The sequence below is a fragment of the Phacochoerus africanus genome, chromosome 13 (assembly GCF_016906955.1).
Source record: "Phacochoerus africanus isolate WHEZ1 chromosome 13, ROS_Pafr_v1, whole genome shotgun sequence".
NCBI lineage: Eukaryota > Metazoa > Chordata > Mammalia > Artiodactyla > Suidae > Phacochoerus > Phacochoerus africanus.
The window spans coordinates 67,745,497-67,763,580 of record NC_062556.1 but is presented as its reverse complement, the minus strand read 5'-3'; the positions used below and the strand labels follow the sequence as shown (position 1 = coordinate 67,763,580).

Sequence of the window (18,084 nt, the reverse complement as noted above, 5' to 3'; positions counted from 1 at the left end):
CAATCTCCAGCCTCTTTCAGTGGGTTAAGGATCCGGCGTTGCCGTGAGCTGTGGTGTAGGTCGCAGACGCAGCTCAGATCTGACGTGGCTGTGGCTGTGGCTGTGGCTGTGGCCCAGAAAAGCTACAGCTCCGATTCGACCCCTAGCCTGGGAACCTCCATGTGCTGTGGGTGTGGCCCAGAAAAGCAAATAAATAAATAAATAAATAAATAAATAAAAGATGGGGAGGTTGGTAACATGCAAATTCCTCATCTTTCATTATGGGGAATCTATAAGCAGAACCAGTAGTTGACAAATCAAGAAAGGAATAAATACATCATTTAAAGCTTTAATAGTAGAGAAACAAAGAAAGGGGAACTCAAAAGCGGCTACTCCTAGTGAAGAGAATTCCTATCACCTCCTTTAAATTTTTATCACGTGCTTATATTAATCACAGATACACATTCATACACACACTGGATTCACAGGGGAAAAAACAATCTACAGGATTGAGAAGAAAGAGTTCACATTTCACTTTCTCCTCTTCCAGATAGTCTGAATTGGTACCAACAGTATATATTATCTTCATAATCAGAAGAAAATAAGATGCAAAAAATAGTAAATGAATATTTAACAGATCTTAAGAGGCCCAGGACTTGTTAAAGAAAAAATGAATTTGGCTAAATAAAATTTATGAGCTAACCCATTTATTTTAATGACTATGAATGAAAAACTTTATGTGAAAAAAATTCATGAATAAAATTAAGAAACAATTAACAAATGGTTAAAATATTTGTAACATATACCACAACTAATGCTAGTACCCTTAAAGGGCTTTTAGAAATCAATTTGTAAAAACAAAACAAAACACTAACACTCTAATAGGAGGGGAAAAAAAGGCAAAGGATATAAGTAGTCAAACCAGTTCAAAAAACACATTAAAATCACCAATAAATATGAAAGATGAAAATAAGTTCATTTTCCCAGGCATTCAAAGAAATGCAGATTAAGACAATAATGAAACATCATTTTTCAATCTCTCAATTGGCAAAAATTATTTTAAATTATCATACTCAAGTGCTACAAGAGCTTGGTGAGAAAGATACCCTTCTAAACTGCTGAAAGGTGTAAAAGTGTTACATCTTTTTTGGAAGGATTTGACAATACAGATCAAAAGCTTTAAAGTATTCCTATTCTTTGACATTATAATTCCACATGTGTGACAGTTTCTTCAGGATGAAGTCAAAGATGAGATTAATACTTAGTTCTAAAGATGGCCCCCAAAATGCTGTTTAAATGGGTAAATACTGGAGACAAACATTTTAATATAACATGTTATAATCCTTGGAAATCATGATTCTGTACCTAAGATAATGTTAGGGGAGCATAACAAAATGTTTATTTGACCACCACACACATACATAAGTGTATACACGTGTGTGTCTGAGAGAATGCATAGGCAAGCACTTGCATACAAAGTGTCTAAAAGAATGAGGACTAAACTATCACAGGTGGTTATTTAAGTGGGAGAGTAACGTGTCTATTCCTTTATTAGGTTGCACTTATTAAAATTCTACAGAAATGCTTTTTTAAAGTAGCTTGATTTAAGGTAGATTCCACCCTCACTACTAAAACTAATACTAAGACAAGGTGAGAGTGGAAAAAGCTGGAGAAGGTAGAAAATAACTTGACTAATACGAGAAGAGTTGGGAAAATGAAAAACATGCAAGTAAAAACAGCTATAATGCATCAGCTTGTACAAAAAGATCCTAATTAGGACAAAAAAACATCTCTACTGAAAACAGAACTGGATCCTGGTTCTGATTTAAGAAGAAAGAGGCGGGGCTCATGGACTGAAATCCATCAGAAGGAACACGGTGGACAGACGCACGAGGAAACAGCTGTGGCGGTCGCAAGGGGAGGAAGGAGAAGCAACCTGCCAGGGTCCAGAATGAGCTTTCAGTGACCAGGAAGTAAGCTCTGCTGCTAAGCTGAGCTGCTATATTCATCATCAGCCTATGAACACAGTGGTCAAAAAATGTAAATACATGTCCTCGAGTCTGAGAAGCATTCAGAACACACAGCATGGAGCCAGACTGGGTTCAAATTCTAGTCCTGCTTATCACCAGATGAGCAATCTTGGGAAAATTGCTTAAATATCTGTACCTCACCCTCCTCATCTGCAAACTGGCCAGAATAATCCCACTACCTAACAAGGTTGTTCTGAGAATTAAATGAGTTAATACATATATAAGCTGCTTGGACAGAGCCTAGTAGTGTTACATAAGTAAAATTTACAGTTACATGGAGAAGAGCATGGAGGTACCTTAGAAATCTATATATAGAACTACCATATGACCCACCAATCCCACTCTTGGGCATATATCTGGACAAAACACTCTTTGAAAAAAACACATGCACCCACACGTTCATTGCAGCTCTATTCACAATGGCTAAGACATGGAAACAATCCAAACGTCCATGACAGACATTTGGATTATGAAGATGTAGTATATATACACAATGGACTACTACTCAGCCATCAAAAAGAACAACATAATGCCATTTGCAGCAACCAGAGACTCTCATACAGAGTGAAGTAAGTCAGAAAGACAAATACCTTATGATATCACTCATATCTGGAATCTAATATAAGGCACAAATGAACCTTTCCACAGAAAAGAAAATCATGAACCTGGAAAATAGACTTGTGGTTGCCAAGGGGGTGGGGAAGAGGTGGGGTGGTTGGGGAGCTTGGGGTTAACAGATGCAAACTATTGCCCTTGGAATGGATTAGCAGTGAGATCCTGCTGTGTAGCCCTGGGAACTATGTCTAGTCACTTATGATGGAGCATGATAACATGCAAAAATAGAATTTGTACATGTATGTGTAACTGGGTCACCATGCTATACAGTAGAAAAAAAAACTGTATTGGGGAAATAACAATAAAAAAATAAAATAAAATAAATGAAACACAAATTTCATCCTATGTACTAAAAAGGAAATGTCAAGATATCCTTAGTGGAAAAAAAAATTTACAGTTACAATGTTACCGTAAAACGAGTAACTCATTCTTACTGTTGATTGAAAAGTTATAAGAAATTATAGAGGTATGTAGAACTCCCATATACATTATAATTCTTTTCCCCAAATGTTTTTCCTAAGGCTTAGAAGTCTTACTACCATTGCTCCTAGCCAAATGGAAAATTCCTTAAAGAGACTAAGTTCACATCAATTTAATCTCTATAGGAGTTCCCGCTGTGGCTCAGGGGTAATGACCCAGACTAGTATCCATGAGGACACGGGTTTGATCCCTGGCCCCACTCAGTGGGCTGAGGATCCAGTGTTGCCATGGGCTGCAGTGTAGGTCATAGATGCAGCTCGGATCCTGTGTTCCTGAGGCTGTGGCAAAGGCCGGCGGCTATAGCTCCAGTTCAATCCCCAGCCTGGGAACTTCCATATGCCACAGGAACAGCCCTAAAAAGACAAAAAAAAAAAAAAATTTAGTCTCTTTAATGTAGCATGACTCAGTGGAAAAAAATTAAGGCTCTTAAAGGAAGGGAAACCTGAGTTCAAGTCCTAGCTTTTCAACATATTAGCTATGTGATTTTGGACAAATTATGTTCTGAGCCTCAACATACTCATTGTGGAAAAAAAAACAGAATAGCAATACCTGGAGTTACTGTGAAAATTAAATGTAATAAATAAAGCAATCTTTTCTCTTTTAAATTGCTGGTAAAGTCATAGGTGGGGCTAGATTTGGCAGTATCAAAAGTTATAGTACACTTTAATCTTCTTTTACTTCTCAGAATATCTGAAAATTAAGATGCTCTCAGTGTTACTATAAGAGAAAGAAAAGAGGGAAGCACCAAGCTAAGTGTGAGAAGAGCATATGCTTATGACAAGGAGAGAAAAGCAGAATACACAGTGTCATTACAATCACATTTTAAGAGTATTATATGAAATAAAAGCAAGTTACAAAACAGTATTCAAGTGTGATAAATTTATTTTTAATTATTTACTTGGATATTCATTTTTGCAATGGAAAAAGTATGAAGATAAATACCAAGATGTCAATAAATGATATTATTTCTTCCTACTACTTTCCCATAATTCAGAATTTCTTTGGTGAACATGCATTTGTTTTTATAACAATAAAATCAGTCCATTTAAAACAAAAACATAAATGTATGGGGTGGGAAGATGAAGAAAATTAACTGAAATCCTAACTGTGGTTTTTCTCTATCTTGCAACCTTTCTATAATGTGGTTAATCTTACTTTTAGACTGAAAAGAAAAACACTTTTTAAAAGCATCCTCCCTCAGGCTTGCCCTTCAATACCTGTCTTCCTTCCTCAACCAAAATTCTTAAATGAAGAGTATTGTATTTCTCAGTTTCAAAGATATACCCCCCCAAACTTAAGAAATGTGGGACACAGTTTATCCCCAAGAGTCAAGCATTAAAGACAACTGTGCAGGAGTTTGGGTAACCTAGGCCTGCTGAGCTCATCCTTTGCTGCAACAAATGAATAAGTTAGAGCAGAATTACATACATTCTAAAGCCACCCCTAAAGAGGCCTGCCAGGAGATCCTACTGTGGCGGGATCCTGGAGTTAAGGATCTGGCACTGTCTCTGCTGTGACTCGGGTGACTGCGCAGGTGCAGGTTCCATCTCCAGTCCACGTGCACTGGGTTAAGGATCCCACATGGCTAGAGCTGTGGCTCAGATTCAATCTCTAGCCCAGGAACTTCCACGCTGCATGTGCGGCCAAAAAATAAAAAAATAAAGAGGCTGGACAGATGATCCCTGGCCTGCAAAACAGAAACCCAAGTAAAACAAGAGGGTAAAATTGCAGTCTCCACAAGGGCTGCTGCATACCAGAGGCAGACTCCACATCAAAATGCAGATTCCACAAAGAGAACCAAAAGTACTGCCACAAGTCAGGCTCCTCTCAGCCAGATCATGACTATAAAGAGTAAGTGGACGGCTCAGAGTCCTGCCCACCACTGATGCGCTGTGGGCACATCCAGCAAGAGGGGGGTCAAAGGACCTACGCGGTGAGCTGAAGGTATGACCCCTGAGGGGCAGTTTCTACGGTGCAGGAGGAGGAGAAGCCGTGCTGATCAATGAGATTAAAATGCACAACCGGGGCAAAGGATCGGCAATTCCAGCAGAGCAGAGGTGGGCCACGTGCCAGAACCAACAGAGGGGCCATCCCTGATTCATTCCAACGGTGCCCTCAGGCAGGCCAAACAGGCTCCAGAAGGAGGAAAGCCGTGGGTGGACCTGAGTTCCAAGGAGCTAAAGATGCAACCCCCCCAGGTCAGGGGAGTAGCTGGAAACTCCACGGCGCCCGCTGGCCAGAGTCAGCTTCCACCGCGTGCCAGGCTCAGAGCCAAGGAAGAACTACCCTAGTTCCTCACCATCCCATCTTCCTCCCTCTCCGGAACCCAGTAAGGTCACAAACAGGAAACCTGAGGGTCACAGGGGACACAAATGGACGGAAGCCAACTACACCACTTTCTTTGATGGCAAGTGGCTGCCAACGACAGATCTTAACTGGGAGACGAAGCCTTACCTTCGAGTGAAGACCAAGTGTTAATACACAACCGGATACTTTTAATCTTTAAATTGAGCCTACGTTTTGTGACTTCTAGTTCCTGAGATCACCGCCATGAATGTACCTTCTGTCCTTCATTTATTACTAAATTTCCAGCACCTACAAGAATGGCTGGGTCACAGGTGTGCTCGTTAAACAGTGGCTGAATCAATAACTTGAAGAGTAAATAAAAAGTTCTGGGGCCTGATGCCTTTTCATAAAGGAGAAAAGCTTTCCACGCTGAGTGGATTTTAAAGAGATGGTGAAAGATAAAAATAAAGATTTATTTTGATCGTCTCCCACAAGCTATGCATTCAACACACTTAAAACATACCTAAAGAAAGAATACATCAGTAAGAACATGGTTTGGCCTCTCCTGAGAGCACAGCAGCAGCTGCAGGAGGAAATTCTGCAGGTGTCCACTTTAGCATGATGCTGGGGGCAGGATATTCGGCAGGATCCTAACGCTGAAATGAAGGTGGGGGTTGTAGAGCCTGACTGACTCCCCTTAGAGCTCGCCCACCTCTAGAGTGAGAAGAATGCCCTTACCACAGGCTGGCACCACTGGGCCTCAGACTCTTCAACCTTCTCTAACTGCATCTGACTCCAGGCTCCCTAACTAATGTTTCGGATCAAAAAGAGCTTCACTCAAGGGAAAGCTCCAACTTAGTTGAAAACTGTATTTCTCACTCTGATAAACTTGCACTGGTTCCCACCTCAGGGCTGCGTGTGTTTAGTTAGCCTGAGACTCTAGATGCTGACTCCAGCTGTGCTCCCTTACATTTACCCAGCTGGCCATCCCTGCCCTCCGCGCTATTTCTGCTCTACCTTGTTCACTCCTTACCTGGGCAAAAGTCGGTTTTGGCCTTAATGATCCACGGAAACTGCTCTTCTGGGTTTTTGTTTTGTTTTGGTCTTTTTAGGGCCGAACCTGAGGCATATGGAAGTTCCCAGGCTAGGGGGTGAATTGGAGCTGTAGCTGCTGGCCTACACCACAGCCACAGCAGCGCCAGATCTGAGCCACGTCTACAACCTCCACCACACCTCAAGGGAACACTGGATCCTTAACCCACTGAGCGAGGCCAGGGATCAAACCTGCCTCCTCATGGATACTAGTCAGATTCGCTTCCACTGAGCCACAACAGGAGCAGGGAAATTGCTCTTCTTAAAGTAATAATAACTTAATGCCAAATCCAGTAAGCCCTGAGAATATGAAAGAAACTAAATAAATGTGGTCAGGAAATAGGAAGAAAAAGTCAAAGAACAAGGAATTTTGGAAAGGCACAAACTCCTAGGTATAAAACAAATGATTCCATGTGTAATGTACAGCACAGGGAATACAGCCAATATTTTACAAATACTTTTACATGGAATATCGTCTATAAAAGTACTGAATTACTATGTCACATACCTGAAACTAATATAATGTTGTAAATTAACTATACTTCAATTAAAAAAAAAAGAATTTTAGAAAAAAGTGTTCATCAAGGCCAGTGAAAGAAAACATTCTACTAAGATAAGGACTCAGAGGCACCCACAGATCTGTCAACAAGGAAGTCCCCAGTCATCTTACCCTCAGTGGTGTGGTGGGGCAGAAGCAGGCTGCAGGGAGACAAGAACAGCATCACACCACAGTGTCACAAGTGGGTGACCATCAAAAAACACATTAATTGCAGAGGGCTAGAGAGTGAAGGGAAGTGAGAAAGAGAAGACATTTTTTTTTTTTTTCTTTTTAAGGCCACACCTGCGGTATGTGGAAGTTCCCGGGCTAGGGCTTGAATTGGACCGTAGCTGCCAGCCTACACCACTGCTCACGGCAACACCGGATCCTTAACCCACTGAGCAAGGCCAGGGATCGAACTTGCATCCTCTTGGACACAATGTCAGCTTCTTAACTGAGCCACAGCGGGAACTCCAAAAGACATCTTTCAAGAAGCTGGGTTGTGAAGAAGAAACCAAGGAGTCAGCAGCTGGGCAGGTAGAGGACTTGGCCAATAGATGGAGGGGTTATGTGCCTGTTTTTTTTAAGAACAGACTCCAAAGAAGGATGCAGCTAAAAATACTTAACCCTGACAAAACTCCAGGAGCTTTACACATAGGAAATCTTTCAATCTTCACAAACCACCCAAAAACACAGGAATACTACCTCCTTCCCACAGATAAGGGATCTGAAGTACTCTGGAGTCTCTGAAGAGCCCAAGCATCAGCTTTCACCCTGTGCCAGGCAGAGAGGGAAGGAGGCAGTGTCACTAGAAAAGGCAGCAAAGAATGACTTAAGAACAGGTAGAGGTTGGGCCTGTTAGGGGAGGGGTGCCTCCTTCTCTGAGACTAGAAAAACGGAACTAGATTCACATGCCTGACAAACTTACTCATCCCTCAAAAATCGGCTCAATGGCCGACATCAGGATGTCTTCTCTAACAACCGTTACAGTGTGGCTGCAAACAAGACAGCGAGAAGCCGTGCCCAGGCGGTGGCCCTCACAACTGGGATGGGTTAAGAGTGGGATGGCTGGTGGCAATGGTCCTGACAATGAAACAGGAAGAGCACAGGGAGATGATCGAATCCAAGGGACCTAACTGAGCGATCGTGCCAAGGACTCTGCTCAGACTGGACACCACACCTGAACATGAGGCTGGGGTTTTGCTGGGTGAGCAGAGCAGGTCCCAGGCGGCCAGAGTCTGGATGAGAATGCAACACGGGTAACTAACCATGGCTTCCAGACTGGATGTGGAAGATGCTAGAAATGGGCTGTAAACAGGAGACAGAGGCATCAAGAGTCTGATGATCAGAGTCATCGTGAGAGACAGTGAAGAAGCTGCAGGAGTTTGTTTACAATGAAAGAGGGCAAATCAAATTAGGCTGGGGAAGGCGGTTTTCTCCTAAAGAACCACCACCTTCGCCTTCTCTACCGTTGCCTTTCTCCATCAGGCCGTAAACACAGGACTGGAACTGCTTCAAGTTCTGTCCTCAGCCTTCTAACTCCATGCACTGCTTCCGGTGTCCTCAGTGACACCCACGGCATTCCTCCCACCGAACCACCCACATCCAGGCCAGCTCCCTCTCTCCAGATGTCCCTGTGAATCTCTGAATGGACGTTTCAGCTCCTCTGGCATCAAATATCTTCCCCCAAAGGAGCTGCTCCCTCTCGACACCCCCCCACCTTAGCCCCTTCTGCTGGTGAGCCTCTTGCCTTGATCTAAATCTGTCCATCAGAACCTCCCCCTCAATGTTTTAAAAATTCAGATTTAGGAGTTCCCGTGGTGGCGCAGTGGTTAACGAATCCGACTAGGAACCATGAGGTGGCGGGTTCGATCCCTGTCCTTGCTCAGTGGGTTAAGGATCTGGTGTTGCCGTGAGCTGTGGTGTAGGTTGCAGACGCGGCTCGGATCCTGTGTTGCTGTGGCTCTGGCGTAGGCCGGTGGCTACAGCTCCGATTCGACCCCTAGCCTGGGAACCTCCATATGCCTCGAGAGCGGCCCAAAGAAATAGCGAAAAAAAGACAAAAAAAAATTCAGATTTAAAAACTGCCCACACTAGCCCTTCTGAATGTGACTCTCTTGGGAGGGGACCCAGGAATCTGGACATTGGGATGCTTTATGGCCGCCGTATTGCAGCAGGACACAGGGAGCAAACATGGCAAACCCTGTTCACATGCCCAACAATAATCTCTTGCCTCCCCCGGCAACATGACGCCTTCCCAAGGAGTGTTTTAGATCTTCACCTGTTTCTGCTTCCGCTCTGCCATCCCGTCCCGTCTGTGTTCCTGGTGAGGCAGCACAGCCACGCCTCTTCTCTCTCTTGAGTGCTGTTCCCAGCTCTCAACTCACCTGCCCTCTGAACGCCGTCACTGCACCCCCTCCGTGCAGGGACTGCCCCCTTCAGCCATAATCAACGCTCGCCTAATGCCTGACCCCCTGCCTCGCTGCCAGGGTTGCCCAATCTCTGCCCCTCCGAGAAGCCCTCTCCCCACCTGCACGCCTGACAAACTCTAACTCATCCCTCAAAATCAGCTGAAATACTGCCCACGCTGGAAGTTAACAGTGCCTCTCCCCCACCTGCCCTCCCTCTGCAATAAAGCCACAGGTCCTAGTACAGAAGTCATTTCATTTCTTTTTAAAACACACTCCCCCACCAGACATGGAACTCCTTGAGGGTGGGAAGGACACCTGGACTCCCTTAGACACACAGTTAACCTCAGTTGAGTCCACTGTTACACAGTGACTACACTGTGAGGTGACTACCTCTCAGGAACACTTACTGATAAATGTTAAGAAATGATACATCTATTACTCAACATGCAGCTGAGTGGCAGCACTGGTCTCCAAGCAAGGATCTAAAATAAGGCATGAACACGATGTCTATGCACTTCTATCCTGGCACAGCTACATGCCAGGCGGAAAGCAATACAAAGACATGGCCGCAAATGCCCTTCCCCTGATTTACTGCCTTGGCGGCACCCGGAGGACGCCCTGCTGGGCCTCTTTGAGAGTTTCTGTGCTGCTTGTTCCCTCTCTGCAAGGTGCACACTTTTCAACAAAAACTGACATGCTGGCTCCGTCACACCTCTTGGGTCACCTCCCCAGACACCTTCCCTGACCACATGTGTCGCAGCAGTGTCCCCGGCGCCCTGAAGCATCCTGCTGGAGTCCTTTGTAACTGCAGCCTACACCACGCGTTTCTTCAGGACACGATGTGAATCCCGAGCTAACGTACTGGATGTTGCTCTTCCTTCTCCTGTCTTCCACTTCATCCTCTGTGCACGAACAGTGTGGGGGCTCAACAGACACCAACTGTGGAATAACTAAATGAATGGGGGCGAAGCAAGTGTACGAGGAAAGCACCACCATCCCGCAGTCACAGATGGGAGAAATGCACAGGTGGTAGGAAATGGCCAGGATTTTTCCCTCGAAAAGACAATGTTATTCAGCATCCCGAGGGGCTGCGCTTGGCGGATTATTCATCCTCAGGACACTCACTCAGGATCAGAACTCTGACTTCCCAAAGGGCCACACGACTTATCATCAAAAGGAACTCACTTCCCTCTCAGTGGGTAGCCTTGCAAAGAAAAATTTCTCACCCAGACTTGCCATGAGATGTGGGAAAATGGTGCCTCAACACCACTGTATGCACTGCAAACACTGGCATCAAGGCTTGTCCAGTGTGGCCATCTGAGCACCCAGCAGTGTGCAGCCCACAGCAGAGGTTCAAAATGTTTGTTGAGTGAGCATATAAGACATGGCCTTCTGAGGAATGGCCATTCTATCAGTTCTTATGCTGCAGATACATTTATTTCAAAACAGGGCAAGACAGCTGAGGAGGAGCCTTTGGCCTTGGCCTCTCCCTAAGCATCAGTTTGGCTCCTAGAATTCAATACTCATCAACCATGTGCCACAGGTAATCAAGCATTACCTTCCCCAGAGTCACCCTGTATCAAATTTGCATAACCTTTGTCAAAATCATGGCTCATACAGAATAGTAACCAATAACAGACTTTGCTTGCCAATTAAATTTTTAAGGTGTTTTGGTCAGCAAGGAAGGATACTTCCAAATGATTAAAGAAAACAAATACAACTGAAAACTACCGTTCATTTCACATTCACAATGCACAGCTCACGTTATGATTCCAGGAAAATCACACCCCACCTTCTTGACTATCAATTTCAACAGTCATAATGTTCTTTACCCAAAGGGCAGTTTGGGGAAGATTAATTACCTAGTAGTTGTAACGTACTCTGAGGCCAACGCTTGAAAGCTGCCATAAATCAAATTAATTATGAAACCCAGGAAATCACAAATATTAAGCCCGCTTCAAAACATAAAAAGCTGAGAAGGCAGAGAGATGCAAAATTATGCCTGTGGCCCTGATACTCACTCCCAAACTAAGACAGGTATTTTCAGGAAAAGATTCCTAACATTCACAACAGTTCGTTAATATCTGGAAGTATCTACTGCCTCCGCAAGATTGACTTCAAACGTACAGACATGAAGTACCAACAATGACACCAACTGCAAAAACTATAGCTGTTCCAAGAGTTCACTGCAGCTGATGCGTGCCTAGTCTCGGCACTGTTTAGTTAGCATACATGGCACCTTACCAAAAGTCAATGAAGCCACTTTAGCGAGAAAAAGAAAGTTCTTTAAAAAGCTATATATACTTCTTCGCTCTCTATCTTCTGACCACCACTGACAATCCAAAAAAAAAAACATCTAGCAGAAATGTTCCTGCTTTCCTGCCAAACTACCTCCAAACTTGCTCCCACTTTGAAGTACTTTAATTAGTTTTTGTTTATCTAAAAACTCCTAAGGGAGACGGGGAGGGGGGGCCGTAAAAAAAAGTCAAAGTAAATCTAAAGGGTCAGCTCCAGAAACAGAGGCTGTAATTTGCATCGTTTGGGGAAAAGCCAGCTTGGTCCCTCTGCAGCCTAAATGAATGGAACAAGGTGATGGGGAAGGGGGCGAGGTTCCAACACCACCTCCACTCGGACAGCCTCTACTTTCTACCTGGCAGGCGCGCCGCTGAGGGCAAGGGGCAGGGCCAGGAGAACACCAGAACAACCCAGCCCGACCCTAACCGCCTGGCCCACCTGCAGCAGCCCCGGGAACACCTGAGCATCGCACCTGGGGCTCAGAGGTGGGGGGGCTGGGAGCGGGACTCACTCCCACTCGTCCCTCCAGGCCGAGATGGGGGCGGTGTCCCCTGCCCCGCCACAGACAGGAACTACCAAGGTTCTGGCAAGGGGATGGAAGATCGGCCCCCAAACCTCCTGCAGCCCTGAGAGTCCCCGCAGCCACCAGCCTCCTCAAGGAGCTGCCCAAGGTGGCGTGGAGGAGCCAGCCAGGATGGCGGCGGCCGGTACTCACAGAGCCCACTGGAGCCGGTGCTGGTGAACATGGTCCCGCCGGACCCAGAGCCCCAGCGGGGGACAGGGGGAGGGGAAGCGGAGGCGGAGGGAGCCCGGCGACCGCGCAGGCGCACTCCCGGCGGGGCGGTGAATCCGGCAACTCAACTCCACTCCACTCCAGGGGCCGCCCGCGAACAGCGCATGCGCAACTCCTTCTCCACCTCCCTTCCTGCCGGGGAAGGGAAGTGCATCCGCGGCGAAAGGGGCCGCTTCTCTGGCTTTTTCCGACGGCCGCGGGAGCCTTGGAAAAGGAGTAGGATGGTTTGGCAGGAACAAGTGTAACTCCTGGGAGCCTCACACTAGTGCTTAGCGCTGTCCCCAAGCCCCTCGGAGCCGCGAAAGCAGCGGGTCCCCCTGGAATGCCGGTGCGGGCGCATTTCCGGCGGCGACCTCTAACCTCTCGCCGGACGGGACGCCCGGCGCGCACCACGCATGCTCAGTCCTCCCGTGCCGGCTCCGGCGCTCGCTCCCCTGCCGACTGCTGACAGCTTGTGTCGAGTTCCGGTGTCCAGCGAAGTGCGAGAGGCAGCTCTGCGGACGGAAGGGGAGCAGAGCTGGGAGGCCTTCCTGGTCGCTGAGAGTAGGGCTGTCCTGCTGCCCCTCCGCGTTCCCATGTCGGTTCCGCGCGAAATCCCCAAAAAAGTGCTGAGGGTCGTGGCCCCTGGACCCTCGTTCCTCTCCGCCGCGGTGGCCGGTGTCCAGGTGTCCCAGGCGCAGTGAGTCTGTGGCGGAGCAACGGTGCTCCCCACATCTCTGCCCTGGAGTCCTTCTGGACCCATGCCATTTAAATTGTTTTCCCTTGCAAAAATTTTACTCCCTGCTAAAGCAAAGTTACGGTTTTTTAAGTGAGTTTGAGCTTGGAAACTTTAATGTTGTGCAGTCTTTAAGAAATACATACGGTGGAATTGACCAACTACGAGGCTGAACGAAAAGGATAGGCTACAAAAAAAGGTAGTATTTGACTGCTTGTATGGGCCAGGCACTGGGCTAAATGTGAACTTTGTAGATCAACAGAATACAGTTCCTGCCCTTAAGGAGAGGTGCCAGTGGGCCAAAATATTACCATTTATACTGTGTAAAGTGACTTTTCTTTAGGCTTTATTTGTAAAGTTTGTTCACACTTTTGAAATACATATTATGTTTAGCTTGAGATTCATCCAGTTGACTTTTTTTGCCATAAAAATGATACTTTCAGGGTATCATGTTTGCAGAAAGCCCTTGGCGGTAGCCAGCATAGGACCTCCTGAGTGGTTCTCATAGTAGGTGTGGGGACCACCATCCCTCCACTTAAGCAGTACAAAAGGCTAAAGGTATCTTTACAGTGGTACAAAGACATTGTTTGCCATTTACTCTTAAATCACTCAGGAGTATACAGAAGTTTCCTTCCCTCTGTACAGTTGGAAAGATTAACTTAACCAGTATTTTCCAGGTGACCAGTACATGATGTCACAAAACTATGCATGGCAAATGAACCTATCTACAGAACAGAAATAAACTCAAACAGACATGGAGAACAGACCTGTGGTTGTCCCAAGGGGGAGGGGAGGGAGTGGGGTGGACTGGGAGTTTGAGGTTAGTAAATGCAGACTATTAAATTTAGAATAGATAAGGAATGAGGTTCTGCTGCATAGCACAGGGAACTATATCCAATCTCTTGTGATAGAACATGATGTAAGATATCAGAAAAAAAAATACATATATATATGAATGACCGAGTCACTTTGCTGTACAGCAAAAGTTGACACATTATAAATCAACTGTATTTTAATTAAAAAAAAAAACTCAAAAAAAAACCCATTAATGGGTAAGAGATCAATTCAAACTGCAAGTTAAACCAATAACTTTTAGGTTTAACAGTACACAAGATAAGGTTGCAGATTTCTCATTGCAACAAACGTTTAAGAAACCTTAAGAAACTACTTTTGTTAAGCTATGGTGTTATATCAAAAAAGAATATCCATATTATCTGAAGTGACTATGCAGATGCTTCCTTTTTCAATCTCATATTATCTCTGTGAGGCTGGATTTTTTTCGTGTACTTCAACCAAAACAATGAATCACAACAAAGCATCAGTAGATACGAGGAACCAGCTGCCTTCTGTTAAGCCAGATGTTCCATATAGGTAAGAATGCCAAATAATGCTGTTCTTCACCATAATTTTTGTTTGGGAGAGTACAGTAATTTTTCACGAAAAATATGTTAACATGCAATGAGTATATTATTATTATTTTTAAATGACTTTCAAATAGTAGTTCTCGTTGTGGCTCAGCAGTAATGAACCCGGCTAGTATCCATGAGAATTCAGGGTTAGATCCCTGGCCCTGCTCAGTGGGTTAAGTGTCCAGTGTTGCCGTGAGCTGTGGTGCAGGTTGAAGACGAGGCTGAGATCTGGCAGCTCTGGCGTTGCTGTGGCTGTGGCATAGACTGGCGGTTACAGCTCTGATTCAGCCCCTAGCGTGGGAACTTCCATATGCCTCAGGTGCAGCCCTTAAAAAAAAAAAAAAAAAGTTAAACAATTTTCTCAGTTTCTTAGTTAATTTCTAATATGGTAAATACCAATAGATATAAACCCTTGTTAACAAAAGTTCTTGCAGTTCTCAATTATTTTTATGAATGTTAAGAGAATCTCAAGACCGAAAGGTTTGAGAACTGCCGAAATAGGAAATAAAGCACTCTGAAGTTTAAAAGACAGACACAGACCCTTCACTTATTTATGTTCAGTTCTGCAACCATTCTTTTTTTTTTTTTGTCTTTTTTTGTCTTTTTGTCTGTTGTTGTTGTTGCTATTTCTTGGGCCGCTCCCGCGGCATATATGGAGATTCCCAGGCTAGGGGTTGAATCGGAGCTGTAGCCACCAGCCTACGCCAGAGCCACAGCAACGCGGGATCCGAGCCGCGTCTGCAATCTACACCACAGCTCACGGCAACGCCGGATTGTTAACCCACTGAGCAAGGGCAGGGACCGAATCCGCAACCTCATGGTTCCTAGTCGGATTCGTGAACCACTGCGCCACGACGGGAACTCCATGCAACCATTCTTAACTAAACGTGTGATGATGTAATATGGTACGCAGATCTTGCTTGAAAGTGTTTTCAGCAATCTGTAGCTTGCGTGTACCTCTGCTTTGCATTCTGAGGACCCATCCATGTTGAGTGGTAGAGGGCTGCAGGTTTGCCTTCCAGAAAACAGGCAGCCTTGACCTCACCTGGGATCCTGTTTGGACCAGAGAGTGCCAAGCCCTCCTCTAGTCCTATTAAAGCAGCATTTAATAAGACCCCAGCTGATTTCTGCACATTGAAATCTGAGAAGGAGCACATTTCAGGTGGTTCCAAATGGGCTGATTTTAGCTTCCAGGGAACTCTTGTCAATATTGGGAGACAATTTTGGTGTGAGAATTGGGAGAGGGGGCTACCACTGGCATCTGTTGGGCGGGGTCCAGAGAGGCTCTTCAGCATCCTACAGTACACAGGCAGCCTCCCACAGTGTCCCACCATCTCCTGCCCAAAATGTCAGTGGTGCAGGTTGAGAAACCCTGCACTAGTGTAATTCATCCAGCCCTTATCACAGCCCCAGATCGCTTCCTGTGTATCATTTCTGTTGCCAGAGCCTAGGTTCCCACTTTGTCTCTTCTCTGGATCATATTATGGAGAGCTAATTCTGTCCATTATAGGAATCATTGTTTGCCTCGCTATGTCGTGTTGAATCTGTTTTAGTTTGGGTCTCCCCAGAAGCAGACTCTGAGACCAAATTTCAAATTCATTTGCAATTCTTGGAAAGTGGTCCTAGGAAAGACCCCTGGGAGAATGGGAGGAGAAGGATGGAAGCCAATAGAGATGAATTATCAAACAAAGTAGCACAATGGGCAGCTGGAGCCAGTGCCCCACTCTCATCCCACCAGAGGGGGAGGCAGCTGGGATATTTATCCACTGATTCCCATCAGTCACTAAGGGCTTCCCCCACGCACTTGAGCCCCCCATGGGAGTGGGCAGAACCAGAGCTGCAGTTAGGAAGTTGCCCCCAACACGTTAAGGCTCAGGACAGGGGCTGACACTATTGTACCATCCAGCCTCTGCTTTTCTTGTCCGTGTAGCACAATGATATGAAAGTGATGCTGAGCAAAGTACAAATGGAAATCATAGTGTGGGGAATTTGTTAAGGGAGTGATGGTTGGTGTGCCCCCCCAGTCCTCCTCCAGTACCCCCCTTAGAAGTCCACCACATCATTTCCCTAGAGCTTTTTTTCTTTCCTTTTTTTTTTTTTATTCATATCTGTTTTCCATCACACAGCAAAGGATGTGATCTCCAGGGTCTAAGTTCTAGAGCTAGAATGTATGCCCTTTCATATGGTGAGATTTCAAAACGGGAAATCAGTTTTCTATCAGATTTCATCACTACTCCTCAAAACATAGGGAAATATTTTAAAGCAGCTCATATGCAGCCTCATCTTCTTCACCCTGACTGTCTGCTCTTTCTTGGAGGCTAAGTGAAGGTTACTTCCCTTCCTCGTGTCGCATACAAACATGCTGGTCTGTTGGCACCGCACTTGAACCTTCTCGTCCTCCATTACTTACTATTCTACCGCGTGTTCATTTTTCTGTATATCCCATGTGGCATCGCTTCTCATCTTCTTACTTCTCTTATGTACAAACTAATATATTTGTAAGTGAATATAAGCATTATGTCTTTTAGTATAGTCACATCCAAACACCTGTAGATCAAAATATATATTATTTTCTTACACATTTTCCCCTTATTTCATGACATCAAAGGAAGGACGTTATATTGGTTATGAAAATGTTGTATAGTTTTCTTGAGTCTCATTTAGTATATTAGAATTACAGAAGATTTGTTGTAAAGGGAAAGTTGGGTCTCCTAGGATTGAGAATGGTTACATCAGATGTATACATGTATTCATACATCTATACCATGCATACATTTAACAAGCTAATTGGCTTCTGAATAGCATCATGTGTAATTTTCAAAATTATATATAATCATAGGTAATTTTCAAAATTATATATCATGTGTAGAAGACATTTTCCTATGTCTTGTTTTTAGGTATATGACTTTTTTATTTTTGCTTTTATTTTTGGCTGTGGCATGCAGCAGCCTGTGTGAGATCTCAGTCTCCAGATCAGGGATTGAACTCGGGCCACAGTGGTGAAAGCACAGCGTCCTAACCACTATACCACCAGGGAACTCCTGGTTTATGACTTATTAATAGGAAACAGAAGCTTTTAATTATCCTGATATATGGCCGTATATATTCCATAACACTAAACATTGGTTAGAATAGTTATAATTGTTCACAATTGGTTAGAATAGTTGTAATTGTTCACAAATAGGATTACTCTGTTCCTTATCCATTTTTCCTCTCTGAGGGAAAGTTTGATCAAGTGCACAGGATCTTGCCCACAGCCCAGGATAAAACATCCAGTGGATTCCTATCCTTCCATTGCAGGGTTGTCAGTACCACCTTAGCCTGTCCATGTTGTTTAAACAGATTGAATACTCCTAATTAAAAGGGGATATTGGATGTAATGCTATTCACCTATGTTCTCCCAAAAGCCAACCTTGAGACAAGGATTTGGGTGCAAATCTC

At 44.8% G+C, this 18,084-nt stretch overlaps 1 protein-coding gene and 1 long non-coding RNA gene across 6 annotated transcripts in view; one reads left to right on the top strand and one right to left on the bottom strand.

Moving 5' to 3' along the window:
• UBAC2 (UBA domain containing 2) overlaps nt 1–12,724 on the bottom strand; it is a 178,540-nt gene extending 165,816 nt beyond the window's left edge. For all 4 annotated transcript variants that reach the window (XM_047755766.1, XM_047755769.1, XM_047755767.1 and 1 more), the window contains exon 1: nt 12,442–12,724. In XM_047755766.1, coding sequence (XP_047611722.1) covers nt 12,442–12,472 — 31 coding nt within the window. In that variant the 5' untranslated portion in view covers nt 12,473–12,724. The remainder of the gene's footprint in view (nt 1–12,441) is intronic.
• A 1,591-nt stretch (nt 12,725–14,315) lies between these two features.
• LOC125113604 (uncharacterized) overlaps nt 14,316–18,084 on the top strand; it is a 40,589-nt gene continuing 36,820 nt past the window's right edge. The window contains exon 1 of one of the 2 annotated variants that reach the window (XR_007131512.1): nt 14,316–14,605. This is a non-coding gene — a long non-coding RNA (uncharacterized LOC125113604). The remainder of the gene's footprint in view (nt 14,606–18,084) is intronic. The other variant, XR_007131513.1, reaches the window with a different exon arrangement.